Source organism: Podarcis filfolensis (genome assembly GCF_964270895.1).
Source record: "Podarcis filfolensis genome assembly, chromosome: 6".
In the NCBI taxonomy this organism is placed as follows: domain Eukaryota; kingdom Metazoa; phylum Chordata; class Lepidosauria; order Squamata; family Lacertidae; genus Podarcis; species Podarcis filfolensis.
In genome coordinates, this window is record NC_139609.1 from 96,721,477 (window position 1) to 96,744,950 (window position 23,474).

General features: G+C 48.3%; 2 protein-coding genes across 5 annotated transcripts in view; both read left to right on the forward strand.

Annotated features, from left to right (window-relative positions):
- Positions 1–6,036, forward strand: part of HCK (HCK proto-oncogene, Src family tyrosine kinase) — a 36,733-nt gene extending 30,697 nt beyond the window's left edge. For 3 of the 4 annotated variants that reach the window (XM_083618750.1, XM_083618748.1, XM_083618749.1), the window contains 3 exons: positions 358–511; positions 1,515–1,646; positions 3,367–6,036. In XM_083618750.1, coding sequence (XP_083474876.1) covers positions 358–511; positions 1,515–1,646; positions 3,367–3,569 — 489 coding nt within the window. In that variant the 3' untranslated portion in view covers positions 3,570–6,036. Of the gene's footprint in view, positions 1–357; positions 512–1,514; positions 1,795–2,049; positions 3,004–3,055 lie in introns of all 4 variants that reach the window. The other variant, XR_014549179.1, reaches the window with a different exon arrangement.
- Positions 6,037–7,628: 1,592 nt separating this feature from the next.
- TM9SF4 (transmembrane 9 superfamily member 4) overlaps positions 7,629–23,474 on the forward strand; it is a 40,230-nt gene continuing 24,384 nt past the window's right edge. Inside the window, exons 1-6 of the mRNA XM_083618675.1 lie at positions 7,629–7,929; positions 16,303–16,416; positions 19,072–19,171; positions 20,241–20,409; positions 20,543–20,672; positions 22,978–23,101. Coding sequence (XP_083474801.1) covers positions 7,909–7,929; positions 16,303–16,416; positions 19,072–19,171; positions 20,241–20,409; positions 20,543–20,672; positions 22,978–23,101 — 658 coding nt within the window. The 5' untranslated portion in view covers positions 7,629–7,908. The remainder of the gene's footprint in view (positions 7,930–16,302; positions 16,417–19,071; positions 19,172–20,240; positions 20,410–20,542; positions 20,673–22,977; positions 23,102–23,474) is intronic.

The window sequence follows — 23,474 nt, forward strand, 5'->3', positions numbered from 1 at the left end:
ACAGCTTTCTTAAGCATTAAAGAAACAGCGGCCAATTTTTAGCCGTGGCACCATTAACATCGTCTGGAAGCAAATTCCTCCTCCCAAAGGGGGGAATTCCGTGCACCTGCAAGAAAACTTGTTTAAGGAAAGCGGCAGACTTTGCAGGTCACCCTAGATTTCATTTCACAGAACACACTTGCCAGAGGCTGCTGCAAAGATTTACTGGTGCTGAGAAGGGATGTGAACCCAGTTCTGAGGGTGTGTCTGGTGAACCCCAGTGGTACTCTCAGCACACCAGTCATTTATGTTGTCCCAACCTCCCCAGGTGCTGCACTATTGCTCCCCTTACAATAGACCTCTCTCTCTTTACTGCAGATTGCAGAAGGCATGGCTTTCATTGAGAAGCGAAACTACATCCACCGGGACTTGAGAGCTGCCAACATCTTGGTCTCAGCCATGCTGGTGTGCAAGATTGCCGATTTTGGCTTGGCTCGGGTGATTGACGACAACGAATACACAGCCCGGGAAGGTGCAAAGAGAGGCTTTTTATATTCTTGATTGCACAAGCCAGCCCCTCCTGCTTTTGTCCTGTCAATCTTTCTGTGTACAGTATGCATTAGGGTTTAGACACTTAATAAGGATGGAGGGCAGAGAAATTTCAATCCAGTTTGCACTGAAAGGCAGACCTACCCAATTTGCACTTTCTGAAGCAACAGAATTCATACTTCTCCGAATTTCGCAAGGCGGTTCTCCGGGGTACTCCGAACAATCACAGGCAACACACGGCTAATAATGTTCTAACAAAATATTTGTAACATGTATTATTTCACAATTTTTAAACAGAAAAAATGTAGTAAGAGTCACAAATAATAGAAGTCAATCAATGCTGCATGAACAAAATTAGAAAATGTAGTCAATCAGTATCAAAGAGGCAAACAAAGCCTTTCAACAGTCACAGTCCTGTAACGGTGCGGTAATGGATGCTCCCAACGTAGCAATTCTTAAACAGAAAATATGTAATGGAGTCACAAATAATAGAAATCAATCAATGTTGCATGAACAAAATTAGAAAATGTAGTCAATCAGTATCAAAGAGGCAAACAAAGCCTTTCAACAGTCAGTCCTGTAACCGTTCCAGACGTAGAACAGTTTTTCTGGATGATGACCTGTTTCGATAGTCACTCTTCATCAGCGAATAAATGGTCCTAACAGGTACATCAAGTAGCCAAGGATCAGTACTCACTTAGAAGTGTAGTCAGCTGATGTTCTACAGAACACGCATAGCTTATCACTTGCTTTTTCCCTAAACACTGCATCCGGAGGAGAATCGCTTCATCCACTTTAGGATGCAGCTTCACGAACCTTTAGGAGCCAGATTTCCTTGCAGTAAAAGACTAGTAGTGCAGGCCCAGCCTGTGTCCACAATGCAGTCTGGAAAGCAAACCTGTTATCTGCTGATAAGCCACTTCTTGCTGCGCATACCATGCCATCTTTCTGAGCCTCCCCTTCTTTGTTTTGACCATCCTGGGCAGGTGCCAAGTTTCCCATCAAGTGGACTGCGCCCGAAGCCATCAACTACGGCTCCTTCACAATAAAGTCTGACATCTGGTCTTTCGGGATCCTCCTGATGGAGATCATTACCTATGGGCGGACCCCATACCCAGGTGCGTAATAAGAAAAGTCTCTTTGCAGACACCCACACCAAACATTTAAGGCACATGGCTTTTCCTTGGAACTGTACTTTGTTAAGAGTGAGTTTGAGGGGTAAGCTGCAGTTCTCAAGATTCTTGGGGGGAAGCTGTGACTGTTAAAGTGCTATCAATGTTCTTTAGATACAGTGGTACCTCTAGTTACGAAATTAATTCGTTCCAGAGGTCCGTTCTTAACCTGAAACTGTTCTTAACCAGAGGCATTCTTTCGCTGATGGGGCCTCCAGCTGCCGCTACGCCACCGGCACACAATTTCCGTTCTCATCTTGGGGCAAAGTTCTCAACTCGAGGTAACTCTTCCAGGTTAGCGGAGTTTGTAACCTGAAGCATTTGTAACCTGAGGTGTTTGTAACTCGAGGTATCACTGTATATGGTGTGGTTTTGATGTTCCAAGTCTCCAGATTTTTTTGGCTCGTGGCTGTGAAGAGTAGGGATTCTTGGTGGAAAGGAGGAGCAGGGGGTGGTGATGGTCGCAGAGAACCCCACGAGAACTTTAAGGGGCAGCTAGTTATCCACCCTTGGTAGAAACAAACGTCCAAATAGTTCCACCAAGAGATCTTAGTTTAATAAGAATAGCATCCTGGTCATCCTTCCAAGAGGAATTAGCTGGGAAATAAACTGCTTAGGTAAGAAAACGATTTAACCTCTTGGATGCGCCTATTTTAAACTGCCTGATTAAATATGGGAGATTGTTTACCAAATACAACCATGTGCTCTCAAAAATCTCTCTTTGGCAGCTTTGTATGTTCATATTTGCATGCAGTGTTCCAACTTTTCTGCTTTCAGAAGGGATGTTATTTGGTGAGCAGATGGGTCCAATTTTACTCCATTTTTAAGTGGGCGATATCCAATGCATTTGTTTCCATTAGCAGAAGGACTGCACTAGCACATCCAAAATTCTCCCCCCTCCACCCCCAAATGTGGGCTGTGCCCTCCTCAAATCTGCTCCAAAGGGTTGGGGGCAACTCCTAGAACAGATTTAGGAGGCACTCATGGGAAGGAGAAGGGACATGGGTGGCGCTGCGGGTTAAACCACAGAGCCTAGGAGTTGCCGATCAGAAGGTCGGCAGTTCGAATCCCCGCGACGGGGTGAGCTCCCGTTGCTCGGTCCCTGCTCCTGCCAACCTAGCAGTTCGAAAGCACGTCAAAGTGCAAGTAGATAAATAGGTACCGCTCCAGCGGGAAGGTAAACGGCGTTTCCATGCGCTGCTCTGGTTCGCCAGAAGCGGCTCAGTCATGCTGGCCACATGACCCGGAAGCTGTACGCCGGCTCCCTCGGCCAGTAAAGCGAGATGAGCGCCACAACCCCAGAGTCGGCCACGACTGGACCTAATGGTCAGGGGTCCCTTTACCTTTACCTACAGGGGAAGGAGAGGAGAAAGGTTCAAGTGCACAAGGAGAAATCCTTGTGCTGATGGAATGAGTCACATAGCTCTACTTTGGATGCCACCCTTAGCTTCTACAAGCCCATAGGAACCTAGGAATGTTGTCAGAGCATTGGTCTATCTAGCTTAGCATTGCCTACAATGACTGGCAGCTTCTCTCCAATATTTCAGGGGTGGGATCTCTCTCAGCCCAACCTGGAGGTGCTGGGGATGGAACCTAGGACCCTCTGCGTGCAATGCAGGTACACAACCACTGAGCTATGGTTTCTTTCCCTTCCGTTTGAATTCAGGGATGTCGCACCAGGAAGTGATCCGTGCCCTGGAGCGCGGCTATCGGATGCCACGCACGGAGGGCTGCCCAGAGGAGCTCTATGAAGTGATGATGCAGTGCTGGAAACGCAAGCCTGAGGACCGCCCGACATTCGAGTACAATCAGAGCATCCTGGAGGACTTCTTCACTGCCACCGAAAGCCAGTACCAGCAACAGCCTTAAAGGAGATGGAGGACCAGACAGCAGAGTGGGACAGTCACTGCAGTACGATGCTTGAGAGAGAGCCAGTGTTTGATGTCAAGATCCCCCTGTGGCTTAGGCAAAAGTAGCTGCCTCCATCTTGGGAGCTTACAAGGAACATTTTATTGACTGCTGTTGGGAGACGGGACTGTACTCGATGGACCCTCAAGACGATCCAACATAAGCAATTGTTGTGCTCATAGCTAAAATGCCTTTTAAAAAACTCCATTCAGTAGATGCCATTTCTGCTGAAGCATGCCATGCACTTTTTGTCTCAAGGTTTTGTTGCCTGCTAGAAAACCACTGGCTGTTGCTCTAGAAGTGTCTGGTGTGAGTGAGTGTGTGTGTGTGTGTGTGAGAGAGAGAGAGAGAGAGAGAGAGAGAGAGAGAGAGAGAGATTGTCATTTGACAGGGGTGGAATGCAAGAGAATCTGACTAATTGATCAGGCAAGTAATATTATAAATATACAGTACCACTACTTACAGGCATTCTAACTAAGCTTGCCACCTCTTTCTTAATGCAAGGGATGGTTGCTTATTTAGCAATATGAAATTTTAATTCTGGATAGAAAACTGTTCCCTGAAATAAACCACAGATGGTGAGCCTAATTGGCTTATATTGATCGCAGGAGCCCTAGTAGCAATGAGATTAAATCCTAAACTATTCTGATCAATGTATTATTTATAGGTTATAATATTATAGAAATATCAGTGTATGCCAACAATATTCAAGGGAACAAACTGTTATTCCTGGTTTTTACTTGGAGTGCCAGGGAAGGTCTGACTGTTACAGACAAAATGCACGTATAATGAGAAGCAGGTTTGTTTTTTAATTAGTTGTGTGTGTTTGTGAATCTAGATTCCTGAAGGTAGGAAGGAGTTGCTGAGAGTACTCTGTCCTATCTTTCAACTTGAATAAAGCCATGATGGCATTAAAAGGGCACTGAAAAGCTACCCGTAGATTCATGGAATACCTGACTACAGTCAAATATCGGGCAACTCTGCTGCCAGTCAGAGTAAACAATATGCAGCTGGGTAGAGAAACAGTCTGCCCTGGTATAAGGTGACTTCCTACAACCATTACCGGTGGACTGGACATTTGTGTGGTCTTTCTTGTGCTGAATCAGGAGTTTGCAAGACTCTTGTGGCTTAGGCACCCTTTGATCTTTGTGCAAGAGAAAGGGCACTAAGACCACATCTGTTCACAAGAGCAAGACTGCACTGTTTTCACAACTGCATGTCAAGTTTGGGGTGCATGTATTTTTATAGAAAATTCCCAAACTAGGTAACAATAAAACAACATAGAAAATAGAACTGCAAAATTGCAGAATCCTAAAACATAAGATTGAAAGAATGAGATTTTTTTAAAAAAAATATGGCAGAGAAGTAGCATAAAGAGCAATAATGGATCAGTGCCAGCTCAATGTATATTTGGAAAAGATGACCTCAGTAGATCTCCTCCCCAAGACGACCCACCTCCTCCTTAGGGCTGTCCCCACTGCCCATTCCCTTGCCCCTCCCAGACCCAATACAAATGGAGGGAGAGTGGAATTCCTTCACCTGCATACTATTCTCTCTCTGGACAGGAGGGGAAATGGAAAACCAGTCAAGGCTGCTGTCCCATCTACATGATCTTGCACACTCGGAGGAGTGGCAGCGCCAGGAAGCTCTGGGGATTGACAGTGCCCCCCCCAAAGAAAAAGAGTGTGGATAATGAAAGTTGACCAACAATGCTGACCCCTGCCGCTGACCCTGTATCAGATAAAACAGCATATTAAAGTAATTCGGAATAAAAATTAGCCAGTTAAGTATCCACATTTCTAGGTTCTCTCATTTCAGATTCAAGGTAGGTAGATTTCATGCCAAATTATACATTTTCACAGTTGGGATTTAAAAGGGGGTGGGGAGCTGTCAAAGGGTTATTTCAGCAAAAGGGCTATATCAGTTTCCTCTTCCCTTCCCCCATCTGCTCTGCAATTTTGTTAATGTCTTTCTTTAAAAGTTAAATTAAAAATTTAACCTCACACATGAGCTGTAAATATACAGATATTTTATCTAGTGTAGAAGGGAGGAAGAGGAGAACTTTGCACTTTTCACACATCCTTTGTGTCTGCCCATTTTGTTAGTATCTTTGTGATGTCATCTGGTGAGCTGTCCACAGGCTGGACCCAGAGCAGGTGAAATCCAGAACCTCCACAACTTGGGATGTTTGCATTTTTAATGCCAGTGAAAGTTGAGGAAACACTTTCTGCAGATAAACAGAAGCACCCTTACAGCCGGCCTCTGCCTTGTCCTCATTTTCTGCCTGAGCTTAACAGCTCTGCAAAACTAGGATGCTCCGTAATAAATAAACTAGGATTTGTTTCGGGATATTTCGTCTGTATTTTGAAATGTTTGGATGTAAACTTTTTTGCATGTTTTGTAATGATAAAAATGTTAAGAAGTCAAACACTTGTATGTGTATGTGTGATTTGGACACGGGCTGTGATAATTTTGGAGCGGTGCATTTGGAAGCCAGTTTAAAACTATATTGGCAGGATCTAATTAAAGTTGGATCCTATGTCCATATGATCAGAAGCAACTCACTGAGTTCAATGTGGGATACACCCCCTTGTAAATGTGCCTACAATTCTCTTTAAGGAACTGCAGTCCTGACAATCCTAAACATCAATAGGACACCCTCTTGTTGTTGTTGTTTAGTCGTTTAGTCGTGTCCAACTCTTCGTGACCCCCTGGACCAGAGCACGCCAGGCACTCCTGTCTTCCACTGCCTCCCGCAGTTTGGTCAAACTCATGCTGGTAGCTTTGAGAACACTGTCCAACCACCTCGTCCTCTGTCGTCCCCTTCTCCTTGTGCCCTCCATCTTTCCCAACATCAGGGTCTTTTCCAGGGAGTCTTCTCTTCTCATGAGGTGGCCAATGTCTTGGAGCCTCAGCTTCACGATCTGTCCTTCCAGGGAGCACTCAGGGCTGATTTCCTTCAGAATGGAGAGGTTTGATCTTCTTGCAGTCCATGGGACTCTCAAGAGTCTCCTCCAGCACCAGAATTCAAAAGCATCAATTCTTCGGCGACCAGCCTTTTTATGGTCCAGCTCTCACTTCCATACATCACTACTGGGAAAAGGACACCCTCTTACTTTTTCTAAAGGTTTTCAGGCCTTAAAATACTATAGATTCCACACCACAACTATGAGCAATGTCCAGCATAACAGTAAAAGACAGCAAAGGGTGTCAAACAAGTACTAGATTGGGTTGTCCTCCCCCTTAAAGAGCAGGTCAGCAGCTATGTATCTACCCTACCTGACATTCAGAAGACATCTTAAGGCAGCCCTGTTCAGGGAAGTTTTTAACGTGTGATATTTTTATGGAAGCCGCCCAGAGTGGCTGGGGAGGCCCAGCCAGATGGGCGGGGTATAAATAATAAATTATTATTATTATTATTACTATGCCCTTTTAAAATATGGGGATTTTGGGGGGTGGTTATTGGGTTGTTTTAATTTTGATTATATATTTTGTGGTTTTATATTTTGATATTGTTCTGTGAACTGCCCTGAGACCTCCAGGTATAGGGCGGTACCTAAATTCAATAAATAAAATAATAATGATGTTTGGAGTTCTCTGATGCTTTCCTAGTGAACTGCTGTCACTCCTAACAAATAATAATAATTGCACATGGCGTCTGAAGTGCCCAGGGAACGTGGCTTGAAGCTCAAGGAACTAATGTTCTTTCAACTGAGCCGAGCATCCTTCGGGAGAAACGGCGCCCCAAAGACACCTGCCCTTTGCAGCGAACACACCTGCCGCCCTTCCCAAAGATGGCGGCGACTATGCTTCGACGCGTAAGGTCACGGCGGGGTAAAACACCTTCAGCAGCCAATGACGCTCCACGCTCTGACAAGAGCGCGTTTGCCAGCACTAAAGATGACGTTCCGGTCAAACCGCCGCATCTTACCCACGAAAAAGATGGCTGCCTCACTTATCCACCTCCATTGCCCCTAGTAAAGATGGCGAGGAGAGGGTAAGTAGCCGTTCTGCCAATACCCAAAATGGAGACGCGGAAAGGAGGCGCGCTTATTTCCTCCCCTCTCAGCAACAAAAAAAACCCCCCACGGCTAAACTGTTCTCGCGAGCTGACGTTCCTTTCGCGGAGGCTTCCCGCCTTTTCCAGCGGGGCGAGCGGGAGAGAGCGACTCCGCCGGGCAGAAGGCGACGGGCCTTTCCCCTCAGCGGCGACGGCCTGCTTCCGTCTCCATGGCGACGAGCCGCCTCGGCCAACCGCGAGCCGCTTCCGCTGACGTCGCCGCCGACACGTGGATCCAAGATGGCGGCGTCTGGGGTGCTGGTGAGTGGGGAGGCCGGGGAGCCTCCTTCCCCTCGCGCTGTCTCGCGGCCGCCGGGGGCTCCGAGGACCCCTTTCCGGGGCGGGGGTCGCTTCGCTTCGCGGGCCCAGACCCCTCCCCGGTCCCTTTGGGAGGGGGGGCGGTGGGGAGGGGGCGTGGGGGGTGGAGATGAGGGGCCTTGTTCGCGCGCCTGACGGGACCCTCCTGAGGTGACACCCGCACCCCAGAGAAGCCCCTCACCCAACCCCCGAAGTAGCCGGCGAAGGCGTCCCTCTCTGCCGCGTACAGAGGCGTCCCCGGGAGACGCGAGGCCGGGAGGGAGCCCGACCCCGGCTGGTGTTGCTCTGGCTTTGGGACACCCGGCGAGCAGCAAGCCCTGAGGGCTCGCCTCGGTCTTTGCGTCCCTTCCTTGCAGGGGGTGGGCTGGATGACCTTCGGGGTCCCTCTTGGCCCCGCGGTTCTGCCACAGGCAGCAACGGCGCGTCCGCTTTTTGTTGCTCCCGCATCGCGATCCTGCGACTTGATTGAATTGCGTTAGATGGTCTTGGTGAATTGAAAAACCAGCACGGCATTGCGATCTCTGTAATGTCAAACACGGTAGCGTAGAAATGAAGCCAATGGCAATGAATTCATCCAAGCAATGCACAAAAAAGGCGTCGTAATTCGAAATGATATTCTGTTGCAACTGTTTCAAAAACGATGGGTAGCAATGCTTTATCACCTGTTTTGTGAGGTCTGCCTGAAAAGCGGTATATCAATCAGTGCTGGTGGCACTAACAGACTCAAAATAGCCGAAAAGGTGGAAACTGCAACCGGAACCAGATGTCATCTACTGATGGGACATTATTTTTCCCATCCTTGCTATCTGTATTTTGTAATATGCCTTGCTGGTTCACTGTGTTCTGTGTGCAACTGGATTCCAGTCTCAAATCTCACTTTCCCCGTAGAGCTCTTGTTTTACACAGCCAGATTGGGCCACGAATGATGCTGTTGTCCATGGGAAGGCAAACTAAGGCCCCGGGGGCCGGATCCGGCCCAATCGCCTTCTAAATCCGGCCCGCGGACGGTCTGGGAATGAGTGTGTTTTTACATAAGTAGAATGTGCCCTTTTATTTAAATTTATCCTTGAGTTGTGGGGTATAGGAATTCATTCATTATTATTTTTTTCAAAATATAGTCTGGCCCCCCACAAGGTCTGAGGGACAGTGGACCGGCCCCTTGCTGAAAAAGTTTGCTGACCCCTGCTGTATTGACTCTAAAGAGTTTGCCATTTTCAAGGACTCCTGCTGTGTTTAGACAGCTGTGGTCCAGCGTTCAGGAAGTTGTTGGGGTTGGGTGACTAACCTGAGATTGTGTTCCTGTCTCGAGGAAAATTACTAGTGAATTTGCTCTGAATCGAGATTGTGTTCTGGATCCCATGTTGCAGGGACTCCTTGCACAGCCCGAGACAAAGTTTGTGTCCTTTGTCAACCTTGTGTTTGCATTCAGAGCTTTCTTGCAACACGCCTGGAGGCAGAGAGTAGCATCACTTCCTTTTCTGTATGCTAACAACCAGAAGCAGTGAGTTTCGGTGCACTGCACACCAAAGCTCTGCCATAAACTTGATAAGAATCACACAGGCTGGAGCAGCTTAACGGGCTCAGTCACGGCAGCGGAATTTTGTTGGGCAGGGCACCTTGTGGTCACTTGATGATCTCAAGGATGATCTCAAGGTTTGTCTAAAGGCAAACAGTTTTGTGTCACAGTTTTTCTAGTGCTGATGCTTGTCTTCTGTACTCTTAATTTGCAGAACATGTTGTTTCTGCAAGGAGAATGATACTCAGCGATGATGTGAGAAGGTATAGAGAGTTCTTATCTCATCCCCTTTCTACAGAGGATTATCTCTGTGGGAGGGAGGCTGGGAGGCCTTATTCCTATTAATGCAAGGCCAGAAGTCCATCTGCTCCAGCACCCTTTTCACCGCATAGGCTGGCCATATACTTTGGGAAAGACAGCAGCTCAGTGATATATTTGCTTGGAACATGGAGTTTCCTGATTGGTTGATCCGTCTACCCATTTCCATGAACATGCCTAATTCACTTTTGAAGCCGTCCAAATTATTCACTATTATTTTTATTATTTACTGAATTTCTATACCGCGCTTCGTCTGAAGATCATCAGGCGATTCACAACATAAAAATAAAAAATGAGAACACAAAATACATAATGAAGCAAAAGCAAACAAAAGTGGCAACCCCACGCTCACAGACACATTTAAAAGGCCATAGAATGGTTAATCAGCCAAAGGCCTGGTGACAGAGAAACGTTTTTACCTGGCCTCTAAAGATATGTAATGATGGCACCAGAGAGAGCCACTGCAAAAAAGACCTATTCTTGTGATGCCACCTTCCAGACCACTTGTGAAAGAGGCACACAGAGAAGTGCCTCAGAAGACGAGCTCAGGGTCCAAGTTGGTTCATATTGTGAGAGGCGGTCCATGAGGTATTGCTGTCCTGAGCCATTTAAGGCTTTATAGGTCAAAACCAACACTTTTAGTTGGGTCTGGAAAACAATTGGCAGCCAGTCCAGTCCAGCCAGGATCTTGTGACCATCTCCTCGCCTTGTGACAGCAGATGCTATAAATTAACTATGCATAGTGTGAAAGGGCACTCTCTTATCTGCCCTGAATCTCCTGCCAGTTTCATTAAGTTACATCTGCCCACCTTCTCCGCACAATGCTTCCTGGTCTCCAGCTTTTGTGAACTTGGTATGAGGAGGTGAGCACAAGGAGAAATTGCCAAGGGAGATTCTGTGCATCAGTTTTTGCAAGAGTTTAGAAAGCCCCATTGGAACTTGCATCTCAGTAAACATGCCTAGGATTGCCTTTGCTTCAGAGAGCAGGACAATATGTGGAAACTGTGAGGAAGCAGATATAGGTTAAATGAAACAGTAAAAACTGTTTGGCAGTGGAACCTTTGGCTAGGTGTGGGTCTTTCTTCCTGGAAATGTAAACAGAGGCTGGGCATCAGTCGGCGAGGCTGTAGATGCAATATTTTTTGTACTGGGCCAGGAGTTGGACTAGATGCTCTTTGAGGCTTCTCCCAACTCTGAAATTATATTATGTACTTTGAGACCTGAGTCTCGTCTCTTCCTTCCCTACCACACCCTCAAATTTTCTTACCTACCGTATTTTTCGCACCATAGGACGCACTTTTTCCCTCCTAAAAAGCAAGGGAAAATGTGTGTGCGTCCTATGGAGCGAATGCAGGCTTTCACTGAAGCCTGGAGAGCGAGAGGGGTCGGTGCGCACCGACCCCTCTCGCTCTCCAGGCTTCAGGAAGCTATCCGCTAGCCATGGGAGACCCAGCTCTCCCATGGCTAGCGGAGTGCTGCATTAATCCCAAAGCTTGGGGCGTGCGGAGCTCAGTGCGCCCCAAGCTTCTGGGTGCCGGCAAGGTCTCCGCTAGCCGTCTAGCGGAGACCTTGCCGGAACCCAGAAGCTTGGGGCGCGCTGAGCTCCGCACGCCCCAAACTTCGGGATTAGCGCAGCGCTCCGCTAGCCGTGTCTAGGCTGCGGATGGTAGCCTGCTTCCCGGAGCGTTGGGCGCCCTGAAAGCAGAGCGCCCGGCGCTTCGGGAACATATCCGCAGCCTAGGCAGCCCTGCGGGAGGTCCCGCAGGGCTGTCTAGGCTGCGGATAGCAGCCTGCTTCCCGGAGCGTCGGGCGCCCTGAAAGCAGAGCGCCCGGCGCTTCGGGAACACATCCGCAGCGTGGGGAGCCTTGCAGGAGTTCCCCGCAGGGCTCCCCACGCTGCGGATAGCAGCCTGCCGCCCGGCGCGAGGGGCGCCCTGAAGCAGAGCGCCCCTCGCGCCAGGCAGACATCCGCAGCATGCGGAGCCTTGCAGGAGTTCCCCACAGGGCTCCCCACGCTGCGGATAGCAGCCTGCCGCCCGGCGGGTGGGGCGCCCTGAAGCAGAGCGCCCCTCGCGCCAGGCAGACATCCGCAGCATGCGGAGCCCTGCAGGAGTTCCCCACAGGGCTCCCCACGCTGCGGATAGCAGCCTGCCGCCCGGCGCGAGGGGCGCCCTGAAGCAGAGCGCCCCTCGCGCCAGGCAGACATCCGCAGCATGCGGAGCCTTGCAGGAGTTCCCCACAGGGCTCCCCACGCTGCGGATAGCAGCCTGCCGCCCGGCGGGTGGGGCGCCCTGAAGCAGAGCGCCCCTCGCGCCAGGCAGACATCCGCAGCATGCGGAGCCCTGCAGGAGTTCCCCACAGGGCTCCCCACGCTGCGGATAGCAGCCTGCCGCCCGGCGCGAGAGGCGCCCTGAAGCAGAGTGCCCCTCGCGCCAGGCAGACATCCGCAGCATGCGGAGCCTTGCAGGAGTTCCCCACAGGGCTCCCCACGCTGCGGATAGCAGCCTGCCGCCCGGCGGGTGGAGCGCCCTGAAGCAGAGCGCCCCTCGCGCCAGGCAGACATCTGCAGCGTGGGGAGCCCTGCAGGAGTTCCCCGCAAGGCTCCCCACGCTGCGGATAGCAGCCTGCCGCCCGGCGGGCAGGGCGCCCTGAATCAGAGCGCCCCTCACGCTGGGCAGACACCCGCAGCGTGGGGAGCCCTGCAGGAGTTCCCCGCAGGGCTCCCCACGCTGCGGATAGCAGCCTGCTGCCTGGCGGGTGGGGCCCGCTGAAGCAGAGCGCCCCGCGCGCCAGGCAGACATCAGCCAGCCCCACAAGCTCGGGGGACAGCAGGGAGGCGCAGCGCCACCATCCCGCTGTTCCTCGACCTGGTTCGGTTTCCCTGACCTGCTTTTGGGGGGGGAAATAAAGGGAAAATTTTTTTCCTTTATTTCCCCCCCAAAAAACTAGGTGCGTCCTATGGGATGGAGCGTCCTATGGTGCGAAAAATACGGTAGTTACATTAGCTTCTTGAGTTGTGATGTTTGCACAGTTTTTAACTGTCCTGGTTTTGGAGAAGGGCGGGTTTATTTTATTTTAAAAAATACACATAGCCTAAAAATGCTATATATGGTTGAGACTTTTAGGCTGTTATTCGTAAAACAAGTGACTGCTCTACAGCACCAACTTAAGGCTCACCTCTGTTGTCTTGCTTCCACTGCTGTTCCCCTGCCTCCCCTTTGTCTTCAATTTTTTATATATATAGAATTTTTGAACCCTGTTTTTGTTTTGAGCCATGCATTTATGTTGGACACAATCAGTGAGCAACTTTGCCTCACATTCTGTTGAATGAATGTGGCTTAGGCAAGAGCTTACTTCTGCTTCAAATGCAGCTGTTTCTCACACTTGCTGAAAAACTCCTTAATTCTGACACGCTCAACCACCCAAGTGTGGCCTAGAAAGGTTGCTGACCCTGGTAATAGATAGGCTGATTGGTTAGGAACATAAGAAGAACACAGGAAACGGAGTCAGACTGGTGGTTCATCTAGCTCAGTATGGCCTACACTGGCTGGCAGTGGTTCCCCAGGGTTTCAGGCAGGGAACTATTCCCAGCCCTACCTGAAGATGCTGAGAATTGAACCAGGCATCTTCTGCATGCAAGGTCAGTGCTTTACCACTAAGCTGCTGCCCTTCTCAGTTACGGTTGTAGTTGATTTATAGAAGTGGCTGCCAGGAGTTGCTGTCTATCCTCTGCTGCTTTTCAAGACTGTGTGTGTGTGTGCGCGCACACACACACACACAGTGCACTGCTTGGTGTGTCAAGATGTCTTTAATTACTTTTTTATTTAGTTTCATTCAGTTGCACATTTTTAACACTCTTTACAATACATTCAAATTATAACTGTTTTCAATACTCTATGTGTGTGTGTGTTCGTTCCTTTTTCTTATCCTTGTGACTTTCCTCCACCACATTACAGCTTCTATTGTGTTGTGAATATTGTTTTTATTTTTATCCATAAAACATCTATCCATATTTTAGCTTTACGAAATGCAATCAATGCATATCAATGGTTTTGTTTCAGAGCAATGTTTTGTCACATATTCTTCCACACATTCCCATTCTTTCCTAAATTTCTGATTTGATTGATATCTAATAGCTGCTGTCATTCTGGCCAATTTCACGAATTCACATACCTTATTTTGCCAATCCGCTTTTGATGGGACTATGTCCCCTTTCCAATTTTTAGCTATTAGTATTCTGGCTGCAGCTGTGGCATATAAAAACACTTTTTTCTCGTCGTTAGGGATATCTATTGATAAGATACCTAATAGAAACGCTTCTGGGGTTTTTTTTTCAAATGATGTTTTGAACATCTTTTTCAGTTCTTCATGTATACTACTCCAGAATTTTTTAGTTTTTTCACATCCCCACCATACATGATACATCGTTCCTTCTACCATATTGCACCTCCAGCAAGTGTTAGATTTTAATTTATAGATCTTAGCTAGTTTAGTGGGAGTCATGTACCACCTGTACACCATCGTCATGAGATTTTCTCTTATTGTATAACAGGCAGTGAATCCTATGTCTTGTTTCCACAGTTTTCCCCATTGTCCCATCTGGATGGGGTGGCCAATATCTGGGCTCACTTGTGTCCAGATCTGTGAGGGTAGCTGAGCGACCGTTCTCTAGTGCAATGTCTGAAGATGAGAGTCATGTTGTTCACGGATACATGTCAACTTTGCCTTCTTTGTATTAGAGGAATTAGTTACTAGATCAGTCATCTGGGTCCTCTCCTCTCCTAGTCATCCTGGAGTTGAAATTGTGAAGAAATTGACTTTTGTAAGAATGGGTTGGTGGTGTGTCACTTAGAAGCAGGAGTTGGAAACAAAGGCCTTAGTGGACTTGTAGGCCACAAACCCTTTCTTCGGATGAGACCCTTCAGTTGGACCTGTGATGATGCCTCTTACCTGTTGCAGGTGAGATGTTTGTGCGCCCAGAAGCTTTTAACTTTTGTGTGGCTGGAATCCAGCCAATTGTACAAAGGCAAGAGCCCACCCTGGCTCATAGCCCCTTGAAAATTGCCCACAGAGGAATGTGTCCCTTGGTTTCATCTCCCTTGCTTTAAAGTCTGTAGTTTGAGATGTTGAGCTATGGGATGGATTTGTTGCTGTATCGCAGGCTTCCTCAATCTCGGCCCTCCAGATGTTTTGAGACTACAATTCCCATCATCCCTGACCACTGGTCCTGCTAGCTAGGGATCATGGGAGTTGTAGGCCAAAAACATCTGGAGGGCCGAGGTTGAGGAAGCCTGCTGTACCATTTGAGCCTGCAAGTGGGTGAACAAAATGTTGGAAAGTGTGTATGTGAAATGCTGTAGTCCAATGACACATAATCACATAGTTCTTCCACTTCTCTGCTTAGCTCACAGTTATAAGTAATAGTCATTCTGCAAGTGTGTATGAGAGAGAAAATACTTGGGGAAGGGGGTTTACGGCAGCAGTGGGAAATCTCCACCCTAAAGGCCTATTCAGGCCCACAAGGCCATTTCTCCCAAACCTCAGCTGGTTGCCCAACACATGAGATATGGGACTTGCTGTTGTCAGGGGAAGTGCAGTAAGTGGATCCTAGAGAGGAGGCCTTCTCAGTGGTGGCACCCCACTTACGGAGTAGCCTACCCAGAGAGGCTCACCTGGTGCCCTCTGCATGGTCTTTTCAGCATCTTTTTATTACCTAGGCATTTTAAAACAAACCCTGGGCTTCTTAAATTAACTGTGCATTCTTGGTCCTCGAGTATGCTTTGCAGATGAGCTGAAAATATGTTTTGTTCTAAATTTTTACTGATCTTTTTTCAATTTTTTCAATTACTCTACTTTTAAATACTACTTGCTTTTCGTCTTGTAAACTAGAGAATTTTAGTGGTTTTAATGATGGATGAATGTATAGTTTGAATAAATAAAGGATGTTGAAATGGGTCTTGAGTGGGTAGACTGGATTGCTGCCCCCCTAAACTCAAGAGTTGCATTCTTATTGTAAAGAAGGCAGAGAGAGTAGTGGTGGATGAGAGAGCCATGCACGGACTTCGATACCCTGCGTTTCTTAAGGGTTTCTCTTTACTTGAGAATGGAAAGTTTTCTGTCTCCAGTAAGACAGGGTCCACCTTCCTGACCTGGCCTACACCTGACAAGCTTAGATTTGTTGCCTTCTGCGTGAGGCCTCATGATTGGTCTCTGTTTCTCAGCTAGAATTCCCTCTTTGTTTTAAAGAAACAAGTCTTTCGGGGTTTTAGTGGCAGCAAATAGATTAGGTATCACTCTTGGTTTCCCCTCTGTCTGCGACTTCTGCAGTTCTTGCGGATTTGCCCAAAATTACTGAGCGAGCTTTGTGGCTCAGTTTTGTGTTCAGACTTAAAAGCAAACAAACATCCAACCAGTGTTGGGAATTGCTTGCATCTCCCTGAATGCCTTTGGCTATGGAGACAAAATCTCCTTTCTCGTTGCAGGAGAAGCTCACGTGTCCAGTGGTGCTACTGCTCTTGTGCCATGGGGTGAGCAGTTTCTACGTGCCGGGGGTGGCACCCATCAACTTCCACCAAAAGGATCCTGTAGAAATAAAGGTAGGTTGGTGAAGTGGTTGACCATTTGAATAGGCACACACCGTGTGTGTGTGTGTGTGTGTGTGTAGCAATAATAAACAGTGGTACTTATGCCAACCTGGAATACCATTAGTTAGCTATATTTGCGAAACAGTAGTAATGCCCTTAGGGCCGCGGGTGGCGCTGTGGGTTAAACCACAGAGCTTAGGACTTGCCAATCAGAAGGTCAGCGGTTCGAATCCCTGCGATGGGGTGAGCTCCTGTTGCTTGGTCCCTGCTCCATTAGCAGAAGGACTGCACTAGCACATCCAAAATTCTCCCCCCTCCACCCCCGAATGTGGGCTGTGCCCTCCTCAAATCTGCTCCAAAGGGTTGGGGGCAACTCCTAGAACAGATTTAGGAGGCACTCAGGGGAAGGAGAAGGGACGCGGGTGGTGCTGTGGGTTAAACCACAGAGCCTAGGACTTGCCGATCAGAAGGTTGGCGGTTCGAATCCCCGCGACGGGGTGAGCTCCTGTTGCTCGGTCCCTTCTCCTGCCAACCTAGCAGTTCGAAAGCACATCAAAGTGCAAGTAGATAAATAGGTACCGCTCCAGCGGGAAGGTAAACGGCGTTTCCGTGCGCTGCTCTGGTTCGCCAGAAGCGGCTTAGTCATGCTGGCCACATGACCCGGAAGCTGTATGCCGGCTCCCTCGGCCAATAAAGCGAGATGAGCGCCGCAACCCCAGAGTCGGACATGACTGGACCTAATGGTCAGGAGTCCCTTTACCTTTAATAATGCCCTTTAAAAAAAGGATGAATTATTACGTTAAACGTTTTGTACTTTCCTTCCCCCATAAGAGCTCAGAGTGGAATACATAGGTTTATTATTACTTATTATTTAATTTTTATTACGTTTATATCCTGGCCTTCCTCCCAAAGTTGCCCAGTGAGGTGTGTCTCATAACATCCACCTGCTCTCGCGTTGGGCTGAGTGTCTGTGAGACTGGCTTGATGCCATCTAATGAGTGAGGGTTGCCTTCCGGTTTGGAGATTCTTGTAACTCTAGCCGGCAGGAGGAGCGTCTGCTTTGCATCTCAGTTGGCCCCAGCTGCCGTAGGGCTAGCGAGCAAGCTGCCCTTAGGAAATGGTTCGCTAATGAAATTGTAAGGAGAAAAGGTACCTATGACCACGCTCAAACAATACATGATCAGCTGACAATATTTGACAGTTTGGTTGGGCCATTTGTGAACCCTGGTGGGAGCCTTGAAGGAGCAGAGAGCGCTTTGCAAAGTAGTGACAGCATTCCCAAGGAACATTTTCTTGAGCTATGGCTTTCGGACACCAATGAGAGGAATATCTCTCTCACGCCCCACAACATGAGCTGCTAACATGGCACCCACAGGTGCATGTGGGCCTTCAAAGTCTCTTCGTGGTGCTGCAGGGTCTGATCCCCCCAAGCCTGTTTGTGGTGGGGGGTTACATCTGATCAGGGGACAGTCGACTCCCAGCATCCCTGACCATTGGCCGTGGTGGTTGGGGCTGATGGGAATTGGAGTCCCACACTATCCAAAGGGCCAACACGTTGATTTTTGATTTCCCTTCCTCTAAAGCGTAGGCCAGATATGCCTGGCAAAAGAGAGAGTGCAAGAGAAAGGGCAAAGGGACATTTACTTAAAAAAAATAAAAAAACCGGGAATCATGTTTCAATAAAACTGCATAGAATCATAGAGTTGGAAGAGACCACAAGGGCCATCGAGTCCAACCCCCTGCCAAGCAGGAAACACCATCAGAGCACTCCTGACATATGGTTGCCAAGCCTCTGCTTAAAGACCTCCAAAGAAGGAGACTCCACCACACTCCTTGGCAGCAAATTCCACTGTCGAACAGCTCTTACTGTCAGGAAGTTCTTCCTAATGTTTAGGTGGAATCTTCTTTCTTGTAGTTTGGATCCATTGCTCCGTGTCCGCTACTCTGGAGCAGCAGAAAACAACCTTTCTCCCTCCTCTATGTGACATCCTTTTATATATTTGAACATGGCTATCATATCACCCCTTAACCTCCTCTTCTCCAGGCTAAACATGCCCAGCTCCCTTAGCCGTTCCTCATAAGGCATCCCAAACCTGAAAATGTTGAAGTCTGTTCTAAAGTGTTGTAGAAATGCTGAATGCCCTGTGAATCCTTTTAAAGAATTGGAGGTTCCATTCCCGTAATGTTTTCCTTGCAGCTATAACAAGCTGAAAACCACAGTGGTTTCCTCTGTCTGTGCTTCAGCATTTTTGAGGGGTGTGGGTAGGATCAAGTACTACAGGAAGTTAAGTTCTCCAAGACCATTAATACATGGTTCTGGGGTTGTTTGCAGCCTCTTGGGGGGCGGGTCACACATAGGCTCAAACCTTCCGTGGCCTCTTTGTTTTATTTTTTTTACTAAAGCTGTGGGCTTTATCTTGCCATGTAAGCTTCCATACCGATGCCAGCAAGGTTTGGCAAGTCCTGCAGAGCATAAAAATGTTTTTATGCGGCCAAGCCCTGGTGTCTCGATGGCCATATCCTGTCTTGTATGTTTCCTCTGTGTTACATAATTTATCTCAGTGGAAGGGGTACAACTGGTCCAGTTGTAAAGGTGGAAACTAGGGAACTTCCTTCCCTCTCGGTAGAGCTGGAACAATGAATCTGATAATCCCCTTGTTTTTCCAGGCTGTGAAGCTCACCAGTTCACGAACACAGCTACCTTATGAATATTACTCCTTACCTTTCTGCCATCCTCAGACAGTCACATATAAAGCTGAAAATCTAGGTAAGGGCAGAGTCCTCCACTTTTCTTTGCATACTTTGGTGTCTGTGGTTGACTGCAGGATCCGTGCACTGTGTACATGAAGTGGGGCACCCATTCCAGCCCTTTTCCCAAGGCCCTGGCTCCAGCATATTGCAGTCTCCCCTTGCTTTACTATTGCCTGTAGTTTAGAATGCAATGGGCAATCAGTTATTCATTTGGGCTGACGCTCTTTCACTCTCCTTGCGTGGATCTCTCTAGGGAAACTGGTAGTTTCTAAAGGGAGGAATGAGGTGCCAGTTCCACCCAGAATGCCTGGTAAAGCAGAATAAAGCAAGCATATTGTCCTCCCAATAACACGGATGGTATATTCCAGTGGTTCCCAAACTGTTTTGGGCCACCGCCCCTTGGTTCCATAAAGTGATCCCAGTGCCCTCTATCCTAGGAAAAGCATTATTCAGAATGGCCGTTTGCATGACCCGCTAAGGAAGATAATAACACTATAAAATTCAAAACAGCAACAATTAATTCCACATTTATTCCAAATCCAGTTGAAACTATTTAGCTGAGTTAATTCAACAACAGCAGTGAACTGGATTCGGTGATACCAGCTATTCAAAATACGATTGCCATTTACGCCTCCAGCACTCTCCTGCTACCCCATTGCCTCTTAGTGTGTCCCCCAGGTAATCCCCCCCCCATAGAGGTGGTCCCATCCCCTTTGGAAACCACTGGTGTGTTTGGATGATTTAACCTCTAAAGCTGCCTTGTCCTGAATCAGACCATTGGCCCATCTAGAAGAGCGATGGGGAACCTGTGTCTTTCCTGAAGTTGCTGGAGGGCAACTCCCATTATCCCTGACCATTAACCAAGGTGACTGTGGCTGATGGGAGTCATCAAAATCCAAAAACCTTTGGAAGGCCACAGGCTTCTGGCTCCTAATCTTGCCCAGTAGAGTCTGCTCCAGCTGTCAGCTTGAGATGTTTACAGCAGGAGATGCCAAAGTTTGAAGGCTGGGGGTTTGTTCTGCCACTCACTGCTGTGAGCGTTCTCTCTCTCATTCTCATTCTCCCTGCCTGCCTTTCATTTGCAGGTGAGGTCCTTAGAGGGGACCGGATCGTCAACACGCCATTCCAGGTTTTCATGAACGTTGAGAAGAAGTGCGAGGTCTTGTGCGAATCCCCCAGCAAGCCTGTAACCCTGACCAAGGAAGCGAGCAAGCTGATCGCCGAACGGATTCAGGAGGAATACTATGTCCACCTGTGAGTCTCTGTCCTCTGAGCATGAGACAGAGCAACTCAGTGGGAGTCCTCCTTGCTTATGGCGAGTCAAGGAGGGGCCCTCTGGGTGGCAGCAGTGGGCAAGTAGCTCTGACTCCAGGGCTTATCTTTGCAGCATCGCCGACAACCTGCCTGTGGCCACGCGGCTGGAATTCTACTCGAACCGCGAGGAGGAAGAGAAGAACAAGGAGAAAGACATACAGTTTGAGCATGGCTATCGGCTCGGGTTCATGGACAGCCGCAAGGTGAGGATAATAATAATAATAATAATAATAATAATAATAATAATAATAAATAATTAATAATAATTTATTATTATTTATACCCAGCCACTCTGGGCAGCTTCCAACAAAGTATTAAAATACAGTGGTCTGTTAAACATTAAAAGCTTCCCTAAACAGGGCTGCCTTCAGATGTCTTCTAAAAGTCTGGTAGTAGTTCTTCTCTTTGACATCTGGTGGGAGGGCGTTCCACAGGGCGGGTCCCACCACCAAGAAGGCCCTCTGCCTGGTTCCCTGTAACTTGGCTTCTCGCAGCGAGGGAACCGCCAGAAGGCCCTCGGCGCTAGACCTCAGTGTCCAGGCAGAACGATGGAGGTGGAGCCACTCCTTCAGGTATACTGGAACGAGGCCGTTTAGGGCTTTAAAGGTCAGCACCAACACTTTGAATTGTGCTCGGAAACGTACTGGGAGCCCGTGTAGATCTTTCAAGACCGGTGTTATGTGGTTTCAGTGGCCGCTCCCAGTCACCAGTCTAGCTGCCACATTCTGGATTAGTTGTAGTTTCCGGGTCACCTTCAAAGGTAGCCCCACGTAGAGCACATTGCAGTAATCCAAGCGGGAGATAACTAGAGCTTGGGTCTCAGCCTGCATACCAGGTGGAGCTAGTAGACAGCCGCTCTGGACACAGAATTGACCTGCGCCTCCATGGACAGCTGTGAGTCCAAAATGACTCCCAGGCTGCGCACCTGGTCCTTCAGGGGCACAGTTACCCCATTCAGGACCAGGGAGTCCTCCACACCTGCCCACCTCCTATCCCTCAAAAACAGTACTTCTGTCTTGTCAGGATTCAATCTCAATCTGTTAGCCGCCATCCATCCTCCAACCTGTTCTTTTGCCCAGAGAAGGGAGGGGATGGTTCAGGGGCGCCACAACAGCATGAACCCTCTGAGTTTTACTTGTAGGCACCTGTTTCAGTTGTTGTGGAAAATAAAGCAGCGACCACAGCAGCTCCCTTTAAAGCACACTTTATTTTGCATTGTAATACAGAATGTACCAACCATAGGCCTTTGAACTTTGCTGTGAATGTTGTATGGAAATCTGAGTGCGCATGTGCACACATACCAGAAACTGAAAGGTGGCAGTGAGGAAAATTCAGGCGGTGTTTACCACAAACTTGCATGCTGCTCTGCCAAAGTATTCGAGCTGCCTGGACACTAAGCCTGCCCTCTCCTTCCTGCCCTCTGGAGATCAGGTGACACATAGGCTGGTAAATGTGTGAGATCTGAGAATTACTGTTTATTTGTCAGGCACCTAAAGCTTTTCCTTCTGTGCTGTACAAAGATTTTTGTGCTGTACAGGGATTTTAAAAAGCCAAATGCTGACAGGCTTGCAGTCTAATACGCCCCATACAAAAGAGGAAGCCTGGATTTTGAGAGCCAAATAAATATTAGCCCAATGGTTTGATATGGGCAATTTATTCTGATTTCCAAATTCTGAATTATCTTCTGCCAGGGGAGTGGGGGCAGCATCCTAAATGGGTTGCACGATCACAGCTTAACACGCTGGGCGACTGGCCAGCTGCGATTGCACAAATTAAATGCACGCAAGATGGATTTTCCATGCTGGGTTTTCCTGCTGCGGAAAGCACTTTTAAGCTCTCTGGCTTGCTTTTGGGGCTCTGGGAGGCTCTTGCATGAGACCTAGCAGGCGCCTCCCAGAGCCTCATAAGCAAGTCAGAAAGCTTAAATGCTCTCCGCCTTGCATGGTGGGCAAGGCTCACTCAGTGTGTTGGCACTGGAACGGTAGGGGTGGTTGCACAGGGGCTGGTTCTGGCTATATGTGATATCAGCTTTACACACAATCCCTGGAACCCACCCCCAGGGCAGGTTGTGAGTCTGTAGTTTGATGTACAGTGGTATCTCTGGATGTGAACGGGATCCGTTCCGGAGCCCCGTTCGCATCCTGAGCAGAACGCAACCAGCATGTGCACGGGTCGCAATTTGCTGCTTCTGCACATGCGTGTGACGTCATTTTGAGCGTCTGCACATGTGCGAGAGGCAAAACCCGGAAGTAACCTGTTCTGTTACTTCCGGGTCACCACGGAACGCAACGTGAAAACACTAAACCTGAAGCATATTTAACCCGAGGTATGACTGTATCTTCTAATCTGTACTCCCTTATCATGAAGAGTTTGAGGAGAAGTGCAACACACGAAGGAGACCTCTGAGCCTGCAAACCACTTGGAGAGATAGTGCACATCACCCCAATTAATTTGTATTTTCTTCCTCCAGGGCTTCTAACATCTCTCTTGATATCCCATCTGTTCTAGTTCTACCTGCACAACCACCTCTCCTTCATCCTTTACTACCACAGAGAGGATGTGGAAGAGAACCAAGAGCCCACCTACAGGGTGGTCCGCTTTGAGGTCGTTCCGCAGAGCATTAAGCTTGCTGGTAAGAGAAGAGAGCAAGCGCTTTGTGTTGACAGGGAGGGCCAAGCTCTGGACTTGAATTAAGAGGGACATTTTGGAGAAGAAAGTACAGGTGGGAGAGGAGATCCCATTGTATGATGTGCTTGGGGTGAGGTATGGGAGGGAGGGAGCAGCTCTTGTTCAATATTGAGGGCATAGCTGTCAACTTTTCCCTTTTCTTGCAAGGAATCCTATTCAGAATAAGGGAATTTCCCTTAAAAAGGGGGAAAAGTTGACAGCTATGCTTGAGGGTTTCTTGCATGTTCTCTCTGGCTGGCTGCAGTCGTGGACCCACAAAGCAGGAAAAGTGCACTGAATGGGGTTGGGAAACAGGAGCAGTTTGGGACACCAGGGAT